General features: G+C 38.9%; 1 protein-coding gene across 50 annotated transcripts in view; it reads right to left on the bottom strand.

Moving 5' to 3' along the window:
- Positions 1-578: 578 nt before the first annotated feature.
- EPB41L3 (erythrocyte membrane protein band 4.1 like 3) overlaps positions 579-22259 on the bottom strand; it is a 188543-nt gene continuing 166862 nt past the window's right edge. For 12 of the 50 annotated variants that reach the window (XM_078391578.1, XM_020794499.3, XM_078391550.1 and 9 more), the window contains 7 exons: positions 19977-20051; positions 15807-16208; positions 14563-14694; positions 13957-14055; positions 6191-6271; positions 5833-5949; positions 579-4135 (listed from right to left, as the gene is read on the bottom strand). In XM_078391578.1, the coding sequence (XP_078247704.1) occupies positions 5839-5949; positions 6191-6271; positions 13957-14055; positions 14563-14694; positions 15807-16208; positions 19977-20051 (900 nt within the window). In that variant the 3' untranslated portion in view covers positions 579-4135; positions 5833-5838. Of the gene's footprint in view, positions 4136-5832; positions 5950-6190; positions 6272-13956; positions 14056-14562; positions 14695-15806; positions 16209-16598; positions 16722-17211; positions 17935-19976; positions 20052-22259 lie in introns of all 50 variants that reach the window. The other 38 variants (XM_078391565.1, XM_020794498.3, XM_078391545.1 and 35 more) reach the window with 10 other exon arrangements.

The raw sequence follows: 22259 nt of genomic DNA, 5'->3' as shown, positions 1-22259 counted from the left end.
GCCCACACATTCCAAATACTTTTCTTTCTTGAGCTTAGGTTTTGTCACAACTTATTTTTTAATAATCTCAACATTTAGAGATATGCATGTTGTTTCCAGGTGTGGGAATTTCATAATGGACTTCAAAATGCCTTGTGTAATACTTTGCTGCCCCCCACTTCACCATCAGCCCTCCAAGATATCTCTATCCTGGCCCTCTGGGACATAATTCTGTGAGGTTTAAGGAGCTACACTGCTGTGAAGGGAGAGAAATCAGGATTGTCTGCTTTCTCTGTGTAAAGCAGGAGTACTTTACATGTAGGCATCCAGGTCCTGGCCACTATTTCTTGGCTTGCACCTTTGTTTTATCCACTCTTCATATAAGCTGTGCAGCTTGACCCTTCATCTTCACAAAGCAACCCATAGTGCTGCATTTTCTGAAGTGATGAGAGTGAGAAGATTTGTCTGTGTCCAGTTCCACAGCAGAATAAAACCTCCAAACAGGGCTTGTCTTGTTTAAGTTAGTTTGTATGGACTGCTACAAGCATAAAAGCTGGATGAAGACCAACAAGAAAGAAAAGACTGAGACAAAAGGCAGCTGTTAGAAACAGGCAAGAGCTTTTTATTTCATCTGGCACAGAATTAGGCAGTCAACCCAAAAACAATCCATCAAAAAGCAACAGTGATTTCCCAGGAGGTACGCTCAAACAAAGTTCACTAACATTGAGCCATCATTATCTACTTCATTCTCATTCTAGTAGTGAGTACCCAAACTAAATAGACAAATATTACAAAACAGTGAACTAGCTTTTAACAGCATTGCTATTTTGGTATGCCATGCTAAAATGTGGTAAACATAGCAGTAGCCCTGGACAGAAGTCTCTATCTATTCCATAAACTGTGCAGCACACTCTTATGCCTCTTAGTTCAGAAGCAAATTCCACTGTGTTAAGTGGGGCATATTCCTTAGTTCTGTGTCCAGGACTGCAGATTAGAGTGTATTCTGATGCCATGCTTCATAATAAGTTATAATGCAATTGCTTGATTTGTGAATTGGCTAATGTAACTGACCTGTATAAACTATAATTTATTAATTGATTGTCTGAAAGAAGCTGATATCTGATATGCTTTTCACTGGAACTGATTTTGAGACTCCAACCTTCCGGGAACTTCAAAGTAACAATTCCTACATTTTAATTGTAACATGTAATCAAGTTACCTAGTTTAATACAAATAAAGTACCCACACATGGGGACTTTAACCTTTTCACAGTTGGGACATAAAAGGTTGGATTTTTCCCCCTGAAAAAGCAATTATTCCCTGCATGGAATAGTAATAAGGCGTCAGAATCTATTTTAAACGCTTATTAGGTTATCCAGAACTGGAGTGTGAACATGGCATACTCATCCCATCAGTAGCTGTCACAGGGAAAAAAAATAAAAAGTTGAATTTGGCATTCAGAGAGGTGAAAGAGTATGATTAAAGTTGCATACTCTGTTCCAAACAACACAGTTTAAGAAAGGTAAGAAATGGAAAATAAATTAAAAAAAAAACATGGTGACTCTTTGTTCTTTAAGCAATTGAAGATAATGGTCATACTGGAAGAAACAAGTTCTGTGTGCAAGCAGGAAGTCCAACAAGAAACAAGAGATGGATGATGGCTGTTGCCTACATTATAACAGTGAGACAACTCCTGCAAGGCAGGTAGGAGAGGAAGAGACACATAGGAATGTCAGCAATCAGGAAGGTATATCAGTTTATAGATTTGATTAAAATAAAAGTGAGAAAGAGACACAACTCCTTACTCATAAGTAAATACTATTACACTTAATGATGCTTACTCCTAGTAATTATAACTGGGATTTCTGCCTTATACTGTATCCATTACAAAATATTGTGAGTTATTTGTGTCTTTTGTTAAATTAGCTAAGTGTATTAACTGCTCCTACATAACTTTACATATACGGGAGTTATTATTAGAACAAGCCTACGTTATTGTTATGCAAAATAATCTGAGGAATGTCCAAAAGACAAAACTCCACCATTACCCTGAGCCAAGTTTTTAGTAGTTCGAGGAACAAGGGAGCTATATTTGTGTAGCTGTTGATAGTAGACTCAGTGTGACCTGTGTAAATTTATAAGATGACTGACAAGCTTTTGACCCAGCTGGGATCATATGGAGACACCAATATTATGAGCTGACAGCTGTATTTGAGGTTAGATAAGTAACATCCTTTATTTTTATATTTATACAGTATTGGTAATTTCTCAAGTTACTGATCACAATTGTGAAGCTTTGTATTTAGCCTCTGCACAGATGTGGCAGTTCATATTACAAGCCTCCACCAATTCCAGCTGTGACACAAGTCAGCCAACACCTGTAAGTGATCTCTTTGGGGGACTCTGAATTTCTGATCTGGGCCTGAGGTTCACACTTGCAAAGTGCTATTGGACCAGTGCTCTTGTATTTTCTCAATAGATTTTTCTGTGATATACACTCTTTAAAAATATTTTTTTCATCTATTCTAAATAGTTTTACTTCACAGAAGCTCCTACCATTGTATACAGCTGGAAACGGTATGGGTCACATAGCTTTAATCAGTAAAACTAAAGTTGCAGATGGTCCTTTACATGGTTCAAAAATCTACAAAAAACATTTTATTAAATGTTTTCTTTAACCAGAAAGTACCACGACCACCTAAATAAAAAAGAAGCAGCAAAAAACACAAACCAGCCTAAATTAAGTAGTCTCACTGATCTCAGTGGGAAAGCACAAAACACACGCTTAACTCTTCCACTGGAATGGAACTGGACCATACACAGCTTGATGAACCTGCTTCAGAATAGAAAAACAAAACCTAATTCAAGCTAATACTAAGAACAGTTAGGTGATCATAACCTTCATTTAGCTTATGTGAAAAACATTACACAGCTATAAGATACAGAAGAAATTAGAAGCTACCTCTTGTATGTACAAAGTTGTACAGAAGGAATTTGTTTACACAGCATTTATTCAGTCTCTCTCCCATTTGTACTTCCTTCAATATACTGTGGCCTATACTGGAAGAACACTTCCACATTAAAGATGCCTTTAATATTATACAAATGGTACTGAAGTATGAATACAGAAAACATGTTTTAGACATAGACCAATGCAAATTTGGGTGCATTTACCACTTTTATTTCACTATGCAGAAACATACATTCACCATGTGTTGTGATGTGACTGACAGTGTAATGAAGACAGTATCCCTTAAATAGATGAGATAATCAATGCCAAAGAATGTTTAGTGGGTATTCTGTACAGTTTAAGGCTCAACTCTGACCTAGATATGAAATGCTGACCAGATTCATCAAAAGAGATTTTCATTGAAGGAAAACAAGTTTTTTAAAAATCACAGTTTCAGACTAGTATTTCTGAAATGCTAAAGAAAACACACATTTTTGTTAAAAGAATCACAACACAATTTATAGAACAAGGACTTGTGAAGGGTAACTGCAGGATTTCTAACTTGAAACTGAACAATGTTAAAATAGTTACTACCTATTAATGATCTCAAATCAAGTAAACAAAGCATAAGTTGTAAGCATTTAAGTGAGACTGGAGATTCACCATTTTTATTGGACAAGAGTAATAAAACAGATGAAAACAAGAATATAATTCAAGTTGTTTACTGAATAAAGTGTGTTATTGGCACATCTAAGGTGATAAAACATTATACATAGTACCTATACAGATTCTAGCGTTTTAGGGTAATTTCACATACCCTAAACAAAGTTTTGCCACCTAAAAAACTGTGATTTAGACTCAGTGTGAAGGCATGAACTGTTTTATGTATCACATGAGATCACTGTTTTTATACTGTCAATGAACGTGCAGGAATAGAGATGGAAATGTATTTTAGGAAAATAAAAATGCTGCTCTTTTTTGTAATTTGTTGCTTCATGCAAATACTGGGTTACTAATGTTGATTCAGATCGCTGTAATTGGGACAATATTTCTGCCAGTGTCCTTATATAGCAATCAAGATTGATTCTTCCACATTGAAAAATTCTCTGAAGAGATGCAAGCCTGCTGGGTTAGAACCATGACTCCGTAGGCTCTGGAATTCCCAATGGCGTATATGATAGAATTGTTAAGAAAACTACATTACTCCTGCAGTAGAGAGAGTATAGTTAAGTTCTAGAGATAACTTTCTCAAATTGATAAAGAAATAAAAATACTCTTTTGTCTGCCACAAAAAGTATTAGAGCAATCACTAAAATGATCAGTTTTTTATAGAACAGCTGATCAAATTTGTTAGTGGGACTCCAATTTGCCTTGGAGTTTGTCTCACAACTTGTTTAGTTTTTCTAAAGCAATATGCAAAATACATTAAACCATACTGATACTAGTTTTTTTTAAAAAAATACCTATGAGCCTTATAGCAACATTGTATTGATATTGTATATCAATAATGACAGTATTCAGATCAATAGTCGTAGAGAGTATGAACATGTATGTGTTTTGAATCTCAATTTAAAGAAGTGATCAAAGGAAATAGAACAAGATGAATTATATGCTATTGTAAAGCACAAAGTTTTCATCCAGAAAGTCCTATATTCAACCCCTTAAGTAAATGGGCTGGAAAAGTGCCACCAGTGACTTTAGGAGAGCCATGGCCAGTCAGTGTAAGCTGAATCAAGAACGTAGACCAATAGTTTGAGATTTAGCAAAAGGCCGTTCACAATGGCTTTATTCAAGGTTTGGAGAAAACTTTTGGATGTGCAGTATGGAAAGTTATTTACATATGTACCTAACACTTGTAATTCTCACTTATTTTGCTAAATCGACCCACAAATTGAATGTTTACTTTGTCCAGGAGTAATCTACAGGCCATCTCCCACCTAAGAAATCTTTGTATTTCTTCTCTAATATTCTCATTTTGCAAACCTCTCAATAAGGCTGCAGCAATCCAGTGTCCAAATAGTAACATATGATTTGTATCAGTATTGGGCAGTACATATTGCTTGAAATATCAGTTCAAATGAAGCAGAAAAGCCACCACTCTCTTTTTTCATACAACATTTAAAGCCATCTACAGATGATGATAATATTAAGAGCTCTTGCATGGCATGTTAGTATGTACAGCATAACTCCAGCACATGCATACAGTAACTGCATCACTATCAAGATGCCTCTAAAGCCATAATTTGTCAGCATGCCTTTACTGAATTGCAGCAGACAAGAGTAACTATATGTTACCATCTTCCGTTAAGAAACAATGCAATTATATGATGCAAAACAGCCATGTAGAAACAAGAAGACCAAGACATTCATAGCAGCACTCATTATTCAATAAACTGAGAAAATGATATACTTTAAAATCAATTTCAGCCATACCTGGACAACTTGACACTACACTGTCCCTGAAATCCTGGTATTTCTGTTCATCATATGATAGTTTGAACCATTACACTTGCAAGTTTTTTTTAATCAAAGTAATATTTTACAATGAAAGAAAATACTTTCTTACTTCTGTAACCCAAATGCATAAGCAGCATACTTTAAAAGCAGTTTCTAAGACTGTAACTTAAAGAGCAACATACTGGATCATGGAAATGCACAGCAACTAGCAAGCAGATATAAGCATATGAATTTCTTCTATTTTTCTCACTGGCATGAATAGAAAAAGGAAAAAAAAATCTATGAGTGGAAAATGTAAGGTAATTTTTGGGATGAATATTTTCGGAAGGTGTAATACAAATGCCAGAGAGAACAAATAGAAAGGGTTAGAGATGGACTATGAGAGAAGGAATGACATTTGTCACATGCCAGCCCATGAGTGCCTGGGAAAAATCACATCCTCTTACCTGTGGTCAATCCTCCCCATCTTCTGGTGTGATTTCTGTTTCTTTATGTACCACTACTTTGGTCACTGACATGTCAGGGTGCTGCTCTTTGGCCTCTTTAATTGCCTGAGCCAGCGCCTAGCCCAAGGAAACCACAGAAGGGCAAAAACAAGAAGGAGGTGGAACATGCATGATCAGTAGCAAGGTGAAGAGAGATTCATGATAAATTACAAATTTGCAAATGAGGAAAAGGAATTGCACATTTAATTTAAATAGCAACCCAATTAAATTTAAAGACATGCCTGGGCTAACACTGCCTTTTAGGTTTACATTAAGAATGACAAACTTAGAGACAATTTCAGTACTTTATAAATCATACCTGATCATGGTCAATGTCTGCGTCGCCTGTGATAACGATTCGCTTTTCAATTCTTGTTTCTGATATGCCTCCTTTCACTGTCTAAAGCAAAGAAACAATTATAAACATCAAGTCAATGTTGTCAACCCAGGAAGAAGCTAAGTCCTTCTTTGAGTTTTGCTGAATGAAATAAATGTCAGGTATTCAAAATGTTAAGAATTAGTTCTAAAATATATTCCTGTAGATTCTGTATATATACGATACTTGAATATAAAATAAACAAAACTCACTTCTAGGTAGAATTACACACATTACAGTTTCCCACTCAATCTAATTCTAACCATCTCCACAGAAATTTATAGCACTTAATTCTCAGTTAAGATCAGGCTGCTGTGCCTACAGGCTGTGGGTATCGTACAACTGACTTCTTAATCAGGGATAAGCAAAAGCAGATGCTCTCATTTAATCCCAGATTCTTTCCTATTCTGGCTAAACTTCACACAGTCTTTCCATGCAATCTCAGTTGAAGATTATTTAATCTTATAAAATGGAAAGTTCTTTGTGTTTGTCCTGAAATGTCTCCACAATAGCAGGAACAATGGACTCTGCTGAGATCCCAGTTTACCCCCTTTTAAGGAGAAAGGTGGGATAAAATATTTTTAACAACTAATAAAAATAATAATAACTTGGCTGTATTTCTGCTGGCTGGGGCATTCTGAGACTAGTCCAAAACAGTGTGACCAAAACAGTAACAGGTATAATATCAAATTTTACATGGATACTTCTGATTTCCCATATTAAATAACTGTAAAATTTATATCTAGGAAGAGGCCTTTCATGTTTCCATGAAAGACTCTAAACACGAGAGTCTTTCTTTCCCAGTAGTATTTCATGTTCTTTCGTCAACTGCCAAAATAAAGCCTGTTAAACATGAATGATGTTTATGAAAGAGGGCTACATTAAATTTTCATATTTCTTTCATGTTCCCTCTTTCATGTAATTTTTATTTCACACTTTGTCAAATCGCCTCAGAAACTTTTCATCCAATAGTGTTGTCAAAGCTGCTGTCAACAGCTGATCAGAACGATTGTGGGGACTGGGAATTTTGAATCTGTCAAAGGGCCTGGATTGGTTGTCACCTGGCAAGGATTGCTCTTTATTTTAGTCATTCTTGTGGTATTAGTCTATGCTAGCTCACAGTGTCCTCTATTTTGGATTGTGCTGCCTGCCTGCTTCTGTAGCTCCATCTTGAATGCATTCCTTTCCCCCGCTTTTTGTTCTCATTTATTTGGATTATTTTTGCTCATATTCTGAGATAGATTGGAACCAAGCCATTTAGGATTTTATAGGTTAGAACCCGCACTTTGAATTGTGCCCGGAAGCAGATCAGCAGCCAGTGGAGCAGCTGGAACAGGAGGGTTATGCAATCCCTGTAACCAGCCCCAGTCAGCAATCTGACTGCCGAATTTTGGGCTCATTAGAGTTTCATGAACTTTCCATAGTCAGCCCCATGTAGAGTGCATTAAAGCAATCCAGATGGGATATATATTAGACATGTGTCACCATGACCAAATCAGGTCCTCTCCAAAAACAGACACAGCTGGCACACTAGTTTTAATTGTGCAAATGGAGTCCTGGCGACTGCCAAAACCTGGGCATCCCGGACCACCCCACAAGCTGTGTTTTCAGAGCTGATGTAACCTCATCCAGCACAGGCTGCATCCCTATTCAGGGATCAATGGATAGCACCTCTATTTTGTCCAGATTAAGTTTCAGTTTATTTACCCCATTCAATCCATTACTGACACCAGACACTGATTTAGAACTGAAACAGCTTTCTCAGATTTAGGTCGCAAGGAGAGATCAAACATGGTGTCATTGGTGAGGCAACATTTCCCACCGATTTCACGTAGATGTTAAATAACACAGGAGACAAAACAGAACCTGAGGAACTCCACAGGCCATTCTCCTACCAAAAGTAGCATGACTGGTGGCAAGATGAGAGATGGCCTTTTCATGGATGCTGCCCACTTGTGCAAATATTCAGTGCTGTTTGAGTGTATGGCCATCTTTGTTCTGCTTCTGGCTTTCAGTATAGGTAAGATGAAGGAGGAATGAAAGGACAGCTTACTTTCCTGTAACTGTAGTTCTTCAAGTGGTCATCTGTGAATTCACACCAATGGATTTTCCTGCCGCTGTGTGGACATATTTGGAACATTCCAGAATCTTAGGGGAAAAAAAACTGTTAATGCCTACTCTCCCTGTTGTGCATGCTATCCACCTCATTGCTTAGCCTTAGTTCCCCTAGTCTGTCGCTGAAATAAAAACAGGAGCTGTGTGGCAGACTGAGGGGAGGATGAGTGGATTATGTGAATTCACAGAAGACTATCCAAAGAACAACAGTAAGTAACCTGTCCTTTTCCTTCATATCTGTGATTATTACCAATGGGTGACTGAAAAGCTCACTTATTGGCTGGTGGGATGTCATGCCAATAAGAGAATAGATGACTGCACTACCAAATGAAGCATTGAGTTCTCTCTAACATCGAATATGTAATGTTTAACGGACATCAATGACTGAAACCATGTTGCAGCTTTGTAGATATCAGACATCAGAACACTCCTCTGGAATGGTATGGAGGCAGCATCTGCTCTGGTAGAATGGCCTTCTTCGCAATGCTAGTGACTTCTGTAGCACTGGTGGTCTAACATCAGGGTATACGTTCATTAATTGTTTAAAACTTCTTAAGGGTTGGGTTTGAAGAGTTGAGATGAGATTTGCTCACAGATAAGACATTAACAGATGGATATGTCAGGCCACTTTAACTGTAGCAAGAAGTGTAAAACAAAATGCAGTAAAGGCTGCTGAAAAGGTTCACCTAATAATTTAGCATAAAGAGCAAATTTTCTCCACTTGTAATTATAACACCATCTTGTGGACGGTTTCCTGCATTCCAGTATAATTCTTTTTAGCAATGGAAAATTCTCCAAGCTATCAGGTTTCAGTCTTGCTAAGTCTGGGTGATGTATTAACTCCCTGTTCTAAGTTATCAAATCTGGTGTTACTGGTAGGTGGTATATGTCTGAAGCCATGAGTCTTAGGATTATGAACCAGGTTGGAATGGCCACTATGGAGCAATGATCACATTGGCCCTTTCTTGATGAGGTTTAACTATTATCCTATGGAGAAGTACAACTGGTGAGTAGGCATATAGTAGTCTCCTTGTCCACTTGACTATGAAAGCATCACTGAGAGAGCGTTCACCACAACTGGGCTCATGAACAGAAGATTCACAAACAGAAGATTTCTTTTTGGAATCAGCTATAAAGAGATAGAGAGTGGGATGACGCCAGTGGTTGCAAATGTCCTCAGATACAGTTTGGGACAGTACACACTCATGAATCTTAGATTTCATTTGCTCAGAAGATCAGCTATCTGATTGCCATCCCCTGCTATATATATAGCTAGATACAGGGAGAATACGCATCTGCACACACCAGTCCTATAGGGGGATCGTAAGATAGAAAATGATAATGAGTGGGTTCCTTCCTGCTTATTTCCATAGTACATTGTGGTGTTATTGCTTGTGGTGACTTGCAGTATTTGTCCAACAATCATAGGTTTGAACACCTTGAAGGCTATTATTACAGCTAACATTTTGAGTTTGTTTATGTAAAGCCTTTTCTCTGCTTCAGAATATAGGGCATGGATCTGATTATTCTTGCAATGGGTCCTCATTCTGTGATACTTGCATCCATTTTTATTAAGGTGCTGAATTGTGGTTGTTTGAATGGTCATGTTTGGTGAATTAGTCCACCAAAGAAATTGTTCCACTGGTTCTGGAGTCATGACTTTTTAATGTTGTTCTCTGTTACTATGTGAATGACATGAGATGCCAGTTTTAAAGAGACCTCATCTTCAGGCAAGCATGTGAGATCACAGTCTTTGTGCTGTGTATGCAGTTATCAACACTTTCGCCTTGAATTCTGGTGCCAATTTCTATTGTATTTATTCTGTTGTGATATAAATACTCTCTTGTTGATTTAAAGTCTAGGATTGCTCCAGTGTACTGAATGACTCTGCTTGGTGTCAAATGTGACTTTTAAAATATATCTGAAGGCTGAGATCTGACAGTAGCTGCACCACGAAGGAAACATCTTTTTGACCTTTACCTTTGAATCTGCCATGAATAACCAATTGTATATGTATGTAAACACAGTTATGTCATAGATTCTTCAGGTACACTGCAAGGAGAGCCTTACACTTTGTTAAAACCTGGGGTGCCATAGAACAGTGTTCCCCAACCTTTTCTGGTCCGCGGATCGGCTGGGGAAGGCGGGGCACTCCCCGCGCTCATGCGCATGCATGAACAAGCACTCTCTCATGCACATGTGGGCGCGCGCCTGCATGAGCGTGCGCTGCCATTTGCGCATGCGTGGGGGCACGTGTGGGTACGCACGAGCACATGCTTCCATTTACGCATGCACACAATTGCTCATATGCATCCACAAACAGTGGCACGTGCTCATGCAGGCCCCTCGTGCCCACACACATGCGCAAATGGCGGCGTGGCGGTCATGTGGGCAAGCCGGAGAGCACGCATAGGCACAAACAGGCAGCACAGGGGCGAGTGTGCATGGGGGGGGCGGTCTCTCTCAGCGGCCCGGTCTGGCCCAGGCCAGGGACAGCGACCGGGCCGGGGACCAGGGGTTGGGGATCGCTGCCATAGAAAGACGAAAAGGGAGTGTTTTGAATTAGAATATTTTGGTGTCCATAGCAAAATAGTGAAAATGTTGATGATCCAAGAAGATGGTAATGTGAAAATAAGTATATTTTAAGTCTATTGCAGCAAACCAGTTCCCTTTCTATGAAGAGGAGTAATATCACTGCTAGTGCCACCATCTTGAACTTCTTGATCTCCATTAGAGCTGGACATGAACCACCAAACCAGTGGTTCTTGCCAGTTTGTTTTTTGGCTTCTTATTGAAACATTAATGCCAGAATTTTTTTGTCCTCTGACAGGGTGTTAAAGAGTGATTGTATCTTATTCCACAATTTTTTTAGGCGCCAATGGCCACCTGGTAATTATGCCAAGAACATGATCTTTAGATACAGAGGGAGGCTTTGTATCACCAATGTCTGGTCCCAGTGTAGTGTCTAATATTAATGCTGACTCTTCCGAGGAACCATATTCAGAATAAAAAAAATTGGGATTGATGTCTTTCACTAGTGGTTTTCTGTTCTTCTGCCACAGGGCTACCCAAACATTAGTCACACTTTTCTCATCCTATGGAGGTGGATATCGAGACAGGGTGAGTAACATGAGTTTTATATACCTTTTGTAGAGGTATATGTCCCTTTTTAGTTTAGGTTTAACCAAGGTCAATTCAATATCAAAGATATAAGGATAGTGTTTGCCTTTTGAAGTCTGTTTGGTTTCAAGGACATGATGGTGGTGCCTATGTTTGGTTTATATGAGGCAGTAGAGGTTGGCTTGGCTTCGAAAACATGAAGCACATGAAGCTGAAGCACCTTCCATCGAGTGTGGCCTTCGATCTCTGGAGATAGCTGACTAGAGGAGATTGGTGTTGGTGACCTAAAATCTGAAGCTGTTGTCAAAACTGAGATAGATTTCCTGCCTGCATGGCCAGGACCTGGAATTTTGATGTCGAATCACTCCATTCCTGCTTCTTGGAGCTGAGACTCCATTCTAGCAGGCAGGTGGTTTTTGGTCATAATTTGCACATTGGTAAAGGGGTTTCTATGTCAGAACCAAGGACTCTGATGTTGATCTGAAATCAGAGCACACAGATTGCTCTGGTATCTGTCAAGGTCATTCAGGTTCCAATAATCATGGTTACAAGTCCCTGCATGTTTTATACCAATTACATCAGTAAGTTTCCCACAAGTAGGACTGTAGCCTAGACCAGCCATTCTTAATGGGAGCCATATGGCCTTTGGGGGGCCCTGGCACATTTGAAGGGGGAAAGGCCGGACTCGAGGAATCCCAAGCCGGAATTCAGATTGCCAGAAGAAATATCAACAATCTCCGCTATGCAGATGATACCACTCTGAAAGCAGAAAGTGAGGAGGAATTAAGGAACCTTGAAATGAGGGTGAAAGAGAAGAGTGCAAAAAACGGTCTGAAGCTCAACATCCAAAAAACTAAGATCATGGCCACTGATCCCATCCCCTCCTGGCAAATAGAAGGGGAAGAGATGGAGACAGTGACAGATTTTACCTTCTTGGGCTCCATGATCACTGCAGATGGTGACAGTAGCCACGAAACTAAAAGACGCCTGCTTCTTGGGAGGAAAGGGATGACAAACCTCAACAGCATCTTAAAAAGCAGAGACATCACCTTGCCAACAAAAGTCTGAATAGTCAAAGCTATGGTTTTTTCTGTAGTGATGTATGTAAGTGAGAGCTAGACCATAAAGAAGGCTGACCACCTAAGAATTGATGCTTTGAACTGTGGTGCTGGAGGAGGCTCTTGAGAGTCTTCCGGACTGCAAGGAGAACAAACCTATCAATTCTAAAGGAAATCAACCCTGAGTGCTCACTGGAAGGACAGATCCTGAAGCTGAGGCTCCAATACTTTGGCCATTTGAGAAGAGAAGACTCCCTGGAAAAGACCCTGATGTTAGGAAAGTGTGAAGGCGGGAGAAGAAGGGGACGATAGAGGATGAGATGGTTGGACAGTGTCATCGAAGCCACCAACATGAATTTGACCAAACTCTGGGAGGCAGTGGAAGACCCCCCCTGGCGTGCTCTGGTTCATTGGGTCACAAACAGTCAGACACAACTAAATGACTAAACAACAACAGACTGGAAACAAGTCTTTACATGCCACCTTATAAGGTGCATTATGCAATTTATAGAACCCTATATATTTTTTCACATTGTGTTTTGTTTATGGCCAGAAAATGAGTTGAGAATGGCTGGCTTAGACTGCTCATTTTTAACTGCAACTTCAGTAAAAAAATTTTTTACAAAATTTGCAGGTGTGCATCTGATGCTGCATCTGATGCTATTTGCCCAAACAATAGAATGTCCATCTGTGATGGGATATCTTGTTGTTACAGGAGATACACTTTTCAAAAGATCTGCTGAGGTCATCAAAGGCAGAAAAGTCTCTAGAGACAAATAGGAATAATTTTTTTTAAAAAGAGAAGGACAGTGACAAAAGGGAAGATGAAAACTGGAACAGTAGGTAAGAAAAGGTACGTAAATACAAAGAAACTACGAATTTCCAAAGAGGTTTCCTCTAAAGGGTACTGGCGATAAGTGCTGATGTGAAGAGCATGCACACTAGAGAGTAGGTGTTAACGTTCTGAAGATGTCTGTGCAGCATGAAAAACCGTTTGGTGTAAATCACAGGGACCACAAATAAGAACTTGGTAATAACCCCAGGAGTCAGTTCAATTCTGCCCTTAGGACTTAGCACATGCAAGCAACACTTGTCATCCCAAGTGAAACACTGTGTAAATAGAAACTGATATATGTGGGTGACTCATGAAGACCAGGACAGGGGAGGAGATCGGGAATGAAATTCTGTGAGCAAAATGGGGGACCTGTGGAGGCTCAGTCAGGCTTGTTGAAAAAGCGATTCCCCATCCCTTTCCCTAAGAGCTAAAAAGTGGCATGTCAATCTTATAAATTGATCCATCTTGTACAGCTTATATATCTAAATAAGAACCGTGGATAGTGAATACACAGATATTTCAAAACATTATATAAAAATGAAAGTTATGTTTGAAAAGCAGACTTCTAAAAGCAGGCTCACTTTGGTGATATGTGTAGTAGTTGTAGTACTGGTAGTTTCAGATGTAATGGTCTGTGCACTCATTAGAACCCCAGGTTCAGAGTCAGCAGCAGCATCCACCTGAGGAAGAAAAACCATATGTAGTGAAAAATTACCATATAGTTAGCAATTTTTTTATTTTAATCTGCTATTTAAAATATATGTTCTTTGAGTATTCAACACACAGAAGGAATGGCAATATGTTCAGTATTAAGAAACAAATTAAAAATGTATTGCAAAGTAAAATAACTTAGTGAGCAATATTTTTATAATTCAGATAATATTCGTAAAAAAGTCTGATATGAATCACTGATAAAACAACTGAAAAATCACACACAATTTACTTGCCTAACTCAACCATTTCAATATTATCTACAAGTGCTAATTAACAATAATAATAATAATAATAATAATAATAATAATAATAATAATAATAATAATAATAATAATAATAATAATAATAATAATAATAATAATAATAAAAGGTATTCATCCCACTTCCTAGAATCTTTCTTACACAAAACTATATTGGAGGAGGCTTTTTAGTCCAGAGTCAATATAATTTCATACTCATCTAAGAATGATTACCTCAGATGATTCATATGTTATAGTTTTTGTTTCAGTGTGAACGACAGGAACCTCCTTCATAGAAATTTCCAACTTCTCCCCACCTGAAGAAACACTGCCAAAACTGATTGTCTCAGTCTTCACAATTGGTGACTGTTTCAATGAAAAAAAGAAGTAATTTTGGGATACATTATAATTTTTATAGCAAGTGTAGAGTTAGAAGACAAATTAATGTACTCTGCTACTGCATGAGAGAAACAAAAATATCGTACACTATAAGAAATCATACACATACCGGCAGCGCTAAACAGCTATCTAGACTAGAGTTGTATTTATGAAGCATCACCTTTAGAGAGCAGACAGCTATGGAATTACTTACCTCTGTTTTCAGTTAATTATAGCTCAGGATCACATACACAGATTTTCCTTTAAACAGTTCATGCAAGATTAAAGGCATGAGTAAAGGTTTGAGAACTGGGGGCTCCCATAAATGAGCAGACTAATCTATACAGTAGAGACAGTTCTCAACTTTGGCAAGCATGGGGAAAAACCTATTGCATACATAGCATAAAGCTACAGATGCTAGTATTTCCATGCAGCATCACACCAGATCTTTATGCTCCAGGAAAAGCTGACTATCTGCCATTTTGGAAGTATATTACTTCCAAGATTAGAGGCAATATTCCTATCAGTTGCTGGGGAACATGAGCGGGAGTGTGCTACTGCATTCAAGTATTGTTTCTGGGCTTCTCACAGGCGGCTGACTTACTACTGAATGGACAGAATGCTTTTGGCTTGGCTCTTTTTAAGTTTTTTTATCGCCTTACCAATATGGTACCTCAGCAATACACATTGTTGTTTATAAGTTGCGCTATGCACAATGCCAAAAATGTGGGTTTTTCTAGAAGTGAAACCAGCAACAAGCCTCAAAACTGCCATGCAAAGGAGGAGATGTAGGCTGCTTCACATGTGAATGTACATCGATGGAGACATGCGGCTTGCATACCCATATATATGTTGTCACATGTATTCCACCTCATGAACACATACTAGTCACTGCATACAACTGTGTCCATGTAGTTTAAACTCTCAGCTTGACTACAAGAAAGCCATCAACATGGGAAACAATCACAGCTATCCTAAGACAAGAAACAAACTGCTCATAAGGACAGCCTAGCATGTAGCTAACACGCCATTACAATTTAATTTTAAAGAGGACATCAATTTGTGCTTTTATGCAGAATGGCTAGTGAGATATTAATTACCTCAAAAAGAGGTTTTCTTTCCTTTGCATCCACAATGTGGGCTGTTCCACTATGCTCCTCCTTCTCCTGAGCATGAGAAACAGTAGCAGTTTCTTCTTGTTTGGTTACAGCTTTTGCAGGCACCTCCTGCCTTTTTATCTCTTTAGCCCCCTCAGTCACAGCAGCACCCTCCTTCCCTTTGATGCTAGAAGCCATATCAGACATTGCCTGTGCAGCAGCATCCAGGTGAACGCCAGCCAATTTAGCAGCATCCCCACTTGCATGCACACTCATCACATGTCTCTCTTCGACCATAGCAGTTTCCTGCACAACCTTCTTTGCAGCCTCCAGTTGTTGCTTCTGCACCTCCTCTGACATCTTTTCAGTAGGAAGTATCTCCTGACTGGACTTTGTTTCTGTTCTCTGCAGAGGAAAAACTTAGTATCAAAAACCTATGTGACATACACAGCTGAAGAATACTGTACTACATTTGACTGACTGTTTTCCTTGCTTTTATCCTTTATACAAGGTATTAGCTTGAATTCTCAAAGACTAGATGGTAGTATAATTGAACAAAACAACACTCCATCTCTCCTTAAAACTAACAAACTCACATTCCTTCTCAGGTTTTGTGTGTGTAAATCTAAAAGGAGAAAGTACCTAGCATGCAGATTCTGAGAATGCTTTCTTATGAATGGGGAATGAATATATTTATGTGCAAGATAATAAAGAAAGCCCATCCCACCACAACCACACAAAAAAACCTTCCCAAACTCAAATAATTAAAATCTAAATATGGAATCGAATGGCCACCTGCGCCCAGCTATGTGAAGTAGGTGTAACCCCTCCTATGAACTCAGTTGGTTTTCTTGCAGATTCTATTAAAGTGAAGATATCAGACCCATCCAAAGTTTTTTCACCGGAGACTTGTTTTTTCTAAATAGACAGAGAAATGTAAAGTCACACAGACAAAGAGAAGCAGACACAAACACATGAAGATTATGTTAATTGACAAAAAATAGAGACAAAGACAAAGGAAAGGAGGAGAAGTGGCAAGGATATAGGGAGGAAAATAATGGGAAAATAAATTAGCACAAGTCTGTAATGACTATAAGCAGTAATCTAAAACAGCAAACTTGTTAGCGCTAGGATTTTGCTGGTATTGTGAAGCATTTTTCCTTTCAAAACAAGCCACAGCAGCATATTACGTTTTAGTGATAATGATTCTTTAAAAAGTTTAAAAGCCTAAAAAATGCCTGCTTTGTATTGTGTTAATTGACTTAAATCATGATGAAATAATAAGAAGCTGGGCTGGCTGTTGTCAACATAAAGCCAAGCAGCAAAAGGACTGAAAGGCAGGGTGGTGAGGGTGTTGCCTTAAAAAAGTCATGCTTTATTTTAAAACGCTGGCAAAGTTGTATGTTACCACTACTCTTGATGCTGATGATTCAGTAACATAGTGAGCAGTAGCAATGGTAAAAGGTGGTTCTCGGGAATATTTCCACTCAGATATACTCTTATCTTTCCAGCCCAATGCCTCTCCTTTTAATTTTTCACTGTCAAAAGGTTTCTCAGCTTTGGCAATCTGCACGTTCTCTTGTGTATCACGTATTTGCAAATCTTGGTCCATCTTTAGTGTCTTCTTCACACTTTCATCTTCAGGACTTTGTAGACGAGAATCTGCCTCTTTAATGGGTGTTAAGGATTCAGATACCTTTCTTTTTGAATCAGATAATCTTCTGGATTTCTCGTCAGTAATTGGTTCTAGAATTTCATATTCAGCCATTACTGGAATGATTTTCACAGATTCTGGCACTGCCTTTTCCATTTTCTGAAATACTTCAAGTGACGATGGCACCATTTTTTCTCCCTCTTTTATTTTAGTGGTCATGGTTACAATTTTCCCAGAGACAGTATCGTAGGATTTTCCTAGGGTATACATTTTCTGCTTATTGTCATCTTTCAACTGCAATTCACTCTCCAAGTCCTCAAAGCTCTGTATGCCAGTGGTACTGGATTTTAACAGCTCAGTTGAGATGTCACCCGCTTTACTGCTCACAGTCATTACTTTGTATGTCACAATGGTTTTCGATTCACCATCAACTACCTCAACGGGTACTTTGTCTACAATAACCCAATCCTCAGTGCCCTATATTTGAAATATAAAAGCTAAATTAGAACAACTAATTCTTTACCTGTGTGTCAAGAAACTAACATATAGAATCTTTCAGGAAATCATGGTAGCCATCTTGAGAATATATACATTTCTGCATTCTATCCTACTGGGAGTCTAAAGACATCTTACATATTTTTACTTGCAAAAATTTCTTTCTGACAATTTTCATTGGTTTACAATACTTTACTATCAGCTATTCAGTACATCAGATTTCAAGGACTCGGACCCAAGTATGCATTCCTAGACAATCAATCATACTACTTCCAAGTAAACATACTGTCTACCCGAACACCTAGTAATACCAACCAAAAAGTATTATGTATCTATTCAGTCTTCCCTTCCTTCACACTCTTTTAAAGAAATAAAAAATGCCAAAGAAGCAATGAAAAAAACATGGGAGAATTACAAGTAGAGGAGTCTCATACTGTATCTGGATCTATAAATGTCCATATTGTAGGCACAAGAAAAGTGCTAAGTAAAAGCAGCCTAAGACTTGTATGTGATTATTCTGGACTTTTTTTTTCATCAAGAGACATGCTGTGGAGTTTTAATCAGGATGTCCACTTGCATGAATTAATGAAAGATTGGGACAGTTTTCTGGATATTAGTTTGATGAGATGAGACCACACATGAATTCTTCCTTTTCCAGATAAAATCTGGAATTAAGTTCCTCAGACTTAATCCAGCTAATATACAGACACTTTACACATTTCAATTACTCTAGCACTTGATAACGTTTGACAGCTGCTCTACATAACGGCTTTTTCAACAAAATAAATACAAAGGTATGATCCTTCTCTATAAGGGTATATGAAAGACCCATTTTAATCTGTTTGTTTCCTTCTCTCAGCACACACTAGACAGTCCAGATAATGTCAGTGTGCATTTCCAACCAAACTTTCCAACTAGGGTATGTTTCCTTTGGATCTTGTAGAACTTATCTGCACATATGGACATACACAGCAAGAGAACAAAGGGGAGACCAATAGTATTCTTGAGTTTTTGCAGGCTCTGTGCTCAAAAATATGCTTTTACCACAGGCACATGTTCATTTTCATGCACACAGTATTGCACTCTGCAGAGAAAGCATCCACTAGGAGCAGATGCCAGTTTTCAAATATGTGAATGATAGGAGAAAGAGGAATGAATGAGGAAGGTGGGACTGAACTTTACCCACAGTATGGGTATACACACTACCTTGGCCTCTTGCTGTTTGTCCCGACATGGCGGGGATTCCACTCATTTCTCACAAAGTGATCAGGTTGGGTGTGAGAGGAAAAAAAATGCTGCTCTCTCCTTTCAAGATCACCATTTCTCTGACATGATTTACCATCTCAGAGAAGACCACTGGGTGGTGGGAGTTCAGTTCTGTTTCTAACGCCTTCAGTTCTATCCCTGTTGGTTTCTAGATTTCAGCAGGGAGGGAAGGTTTGCAGAGGAAAGGTAAATGGAAGAACCTGCATGTGTGCATCCATCCATATGTGCTACCCAGCACCTCCTTCTTAGTACTTGGGAGGGAAAAACTACTTTACCAGATGCACATATTCTGGAAAATATATTTGCAATAATGTGTGAATCAGAAATTAATCACTTTGACATCATTTAGGGAATTCTTTCTTATAACAATAGCCTGTTGCTTCATTTAGTCTTTTCAGTGTAACATTTAAATATGCAAATAAATGCATGAGCAGGGAACACATACAAAAAAGGGAGGGCGGCTTCTAAGTTCTATACATTTATTTATTCATTTTTATTTATATTCTGTCTTACTCCCAGAACCAGGACTCATCATGATCTAGGCTACACAGGAATAAATCTTAAAAAGATCTCAAGAGATCTTTGCACTGATATTCATTTGAACTTTCCAGAATTTCAGTCCACAATTCTACTACCCACTGATTTTCTTAAAAAGAAATGTTCTTTTAAAAGTAATGTGATATGCTTATTAAACCAGAGTCAGTGCCACCACATGTAACTTGTGTGAATAATAAGCAGGCATGCTTTGCTTTTTTTACCTGAGAATCAAGGAATGTAGTGGTTTCCTTCTGTAAATATATACGTTTTTCAGACTTTTCTCCTTCTTCTTTGGTCTAATAAACAAAAGGGATCGAGAGGTGTAGAATTTTAAAAGGCAGATGGGGTTTACTTAGCAGATAGCCTTGTGTGAAATTCACAACATTCCTTTTCTTTTTGCTCTAATATAGTTACAACTATAACTCACTGATCTATTTTACCTGAAGTAAGGATAGATTTGACAAAGTGACAGATAATTTGTAGGCAATAAGAAAAAGCAAATCCATTATGGCTAGCATTTCAGATTTGCATATAAAATCAGTCCTGCTTCTTTCTGAGCTGACGAGTGGTTTTAGACATGCCTAACTCTTCACTGACTTGGGCTATATATTGCTGGACAATGTCTACGTACCTGTCTGTGTTAGAAATAACATTCTATAGATAATGTGTCTAGCTGCTAATTTCCTTAGGGCTTCTGCAGCCATAACCAAGAGAGTCAAGGGCCATTTGGAAAGCTGATTCTCTAAGAAAGATTTTGGCTTTATTCTGGATGTTCATTTTTCATTAAATAAACGTGGCCTTTAGTCCTTTAAGGTAAAGGTAAAGGTAAAGGTTCCCCTTGACAATTTTTGTCCAGTTGTGTTCGACTCTGGGGGGCGGTGCTCATCCCCGTTTCCAAGCCATAGAGCCAGCGTTTTGTCCGAAGACAATCTTCCGTGGTCACATGGCCAGTGCGACTTAGACACGGAACACTGTTACCTTCCCACCGAAGTGGTCCCTATTTATCTACTTGCATTTGCATGCTTTCGAACCGCTAGGTTGGCGGGAGCTGGGACAAGCGACGGGAGCTCACTCCGCCGCGTGGATTCGATCTTACGACTGCTTGGTCTTCTGACCCTACAGCACAGGCTTCTGCGGTTTAGCCCACAGCGCCACCACGTCCTACAGCGCCATGTCTCCCAACTGATTATTAAATAGTAATGCAATTAAATAATTATAGACCTATTTGGCTATCTGTTTTTTGTTTGGTTGCTCCATAACAATACCCTGATATGGCCTTCATAGTTAGTTCACTCTTTGTGAAAGTCTACATCCCCGCTGCCCTGCAGATCTTCAACTCGAAATCAGTCTCACAGCTCTTATACGGCGTCCCCATCTGGATGTCTTCACTACACAGCTCCGTGGAGAGAGTCCAATCTGTATTTCTATACAAAATCTTAGGCCTTCCCCACTGTGTTCCATATGCTGCCCTATGTCTTGAATGCGGTCAACAGAGAATTGAAACTAGGGCCTGGCTCAGTTTCCTAAAATACTGGGTCAAAATCTGTTTTCTCTCTCCTAAGGACACCCTGCTTCAAGCCCTGCTTGCTGACAGTTTGTTACCCAAAGGCCTGGCCCTATTCTTAAAGAAAATCAAGACCCTAGGGCTGTCACCAGACCTAATGGGCTCAATACCCCCCTCTAGGGTCTTCCAAACCATCAAAAACAGGGTCTTGGACATAGAAGGACAAACGCTGTTTAGCGCGGCCCTGAAAGTCTGCTCTCCGCTGTACTTCCAGCTACCTCTCACCCTCGGACGCAGACCCAACTACCTTCATCTTCTAGAACAGCCACAAGACCGCTGGGCATTCACCCTCGCTAGATGTAACATATTACCATCAAGTCTAGCGCAGGGCAGGTATAGGGGCTTACCAACAGAATTGAGAATCTGCCCATGTGGGCAGGGAAAGACTGAATCCCTGCAGCACATGCTATTTTATTGTACACTCTACAAGGATATCCGCCTGTCACATCAGATGGTCTTTCTCCCCCTTCATTCCGGATGGGCAGACCTGAGGAAAATACAATACCTTCTAGGTGACCTTAGCAAGGAAGTCACTCTATCAACCGCCAGATACGTCCAGGCCATTATCCAGAGACGCCGCAACATGTTCCCCCAAAACGAGGGGCTCCAACTTTGATGTTCTGGTTCCTCCTCCCCCCAGTAATGAATCTTTCCCCGGTATTTTATTGTTTTATCGTTTTATTTATGCAGCATGCCAATAAAGGTTTCTGTACTGTACTGTACTTTGTGAAAGTTTCTTCTAAAATTTTTGGCATATAGAGGATCAAGACTTGTCCATGAAAGTTCACATTAAAATATAGCAGTTAGTCTTTTGTCTGACATTTTGTTTTCTTTATTTTTAATTTTTTTTGTTTTTTGCCTGATATGCTAGCACAAGCTAACATGGCTACCTCTTGTAAGATTTTTTTAAAATTACACATTTTTTTGGTTTATCTACATT

Source organism: Pogona vitticeps, chromosome 4, assembly GCF_051106095.1.
Source record: "Pogona vitticeps strain Pit_001003342236 chromosome 4, PviZW2.1, whole genome shotgun sequence".
NCBI classification, from domain to species: Eukaryota; Metazoa; Chordata; class Lepidosauria; order Squamata; family Agamidae; genus Pogona; species Pogona vitticeps.
This window is presented reverse-complemented; position numbering and strand designations above follow the sequence as displayed.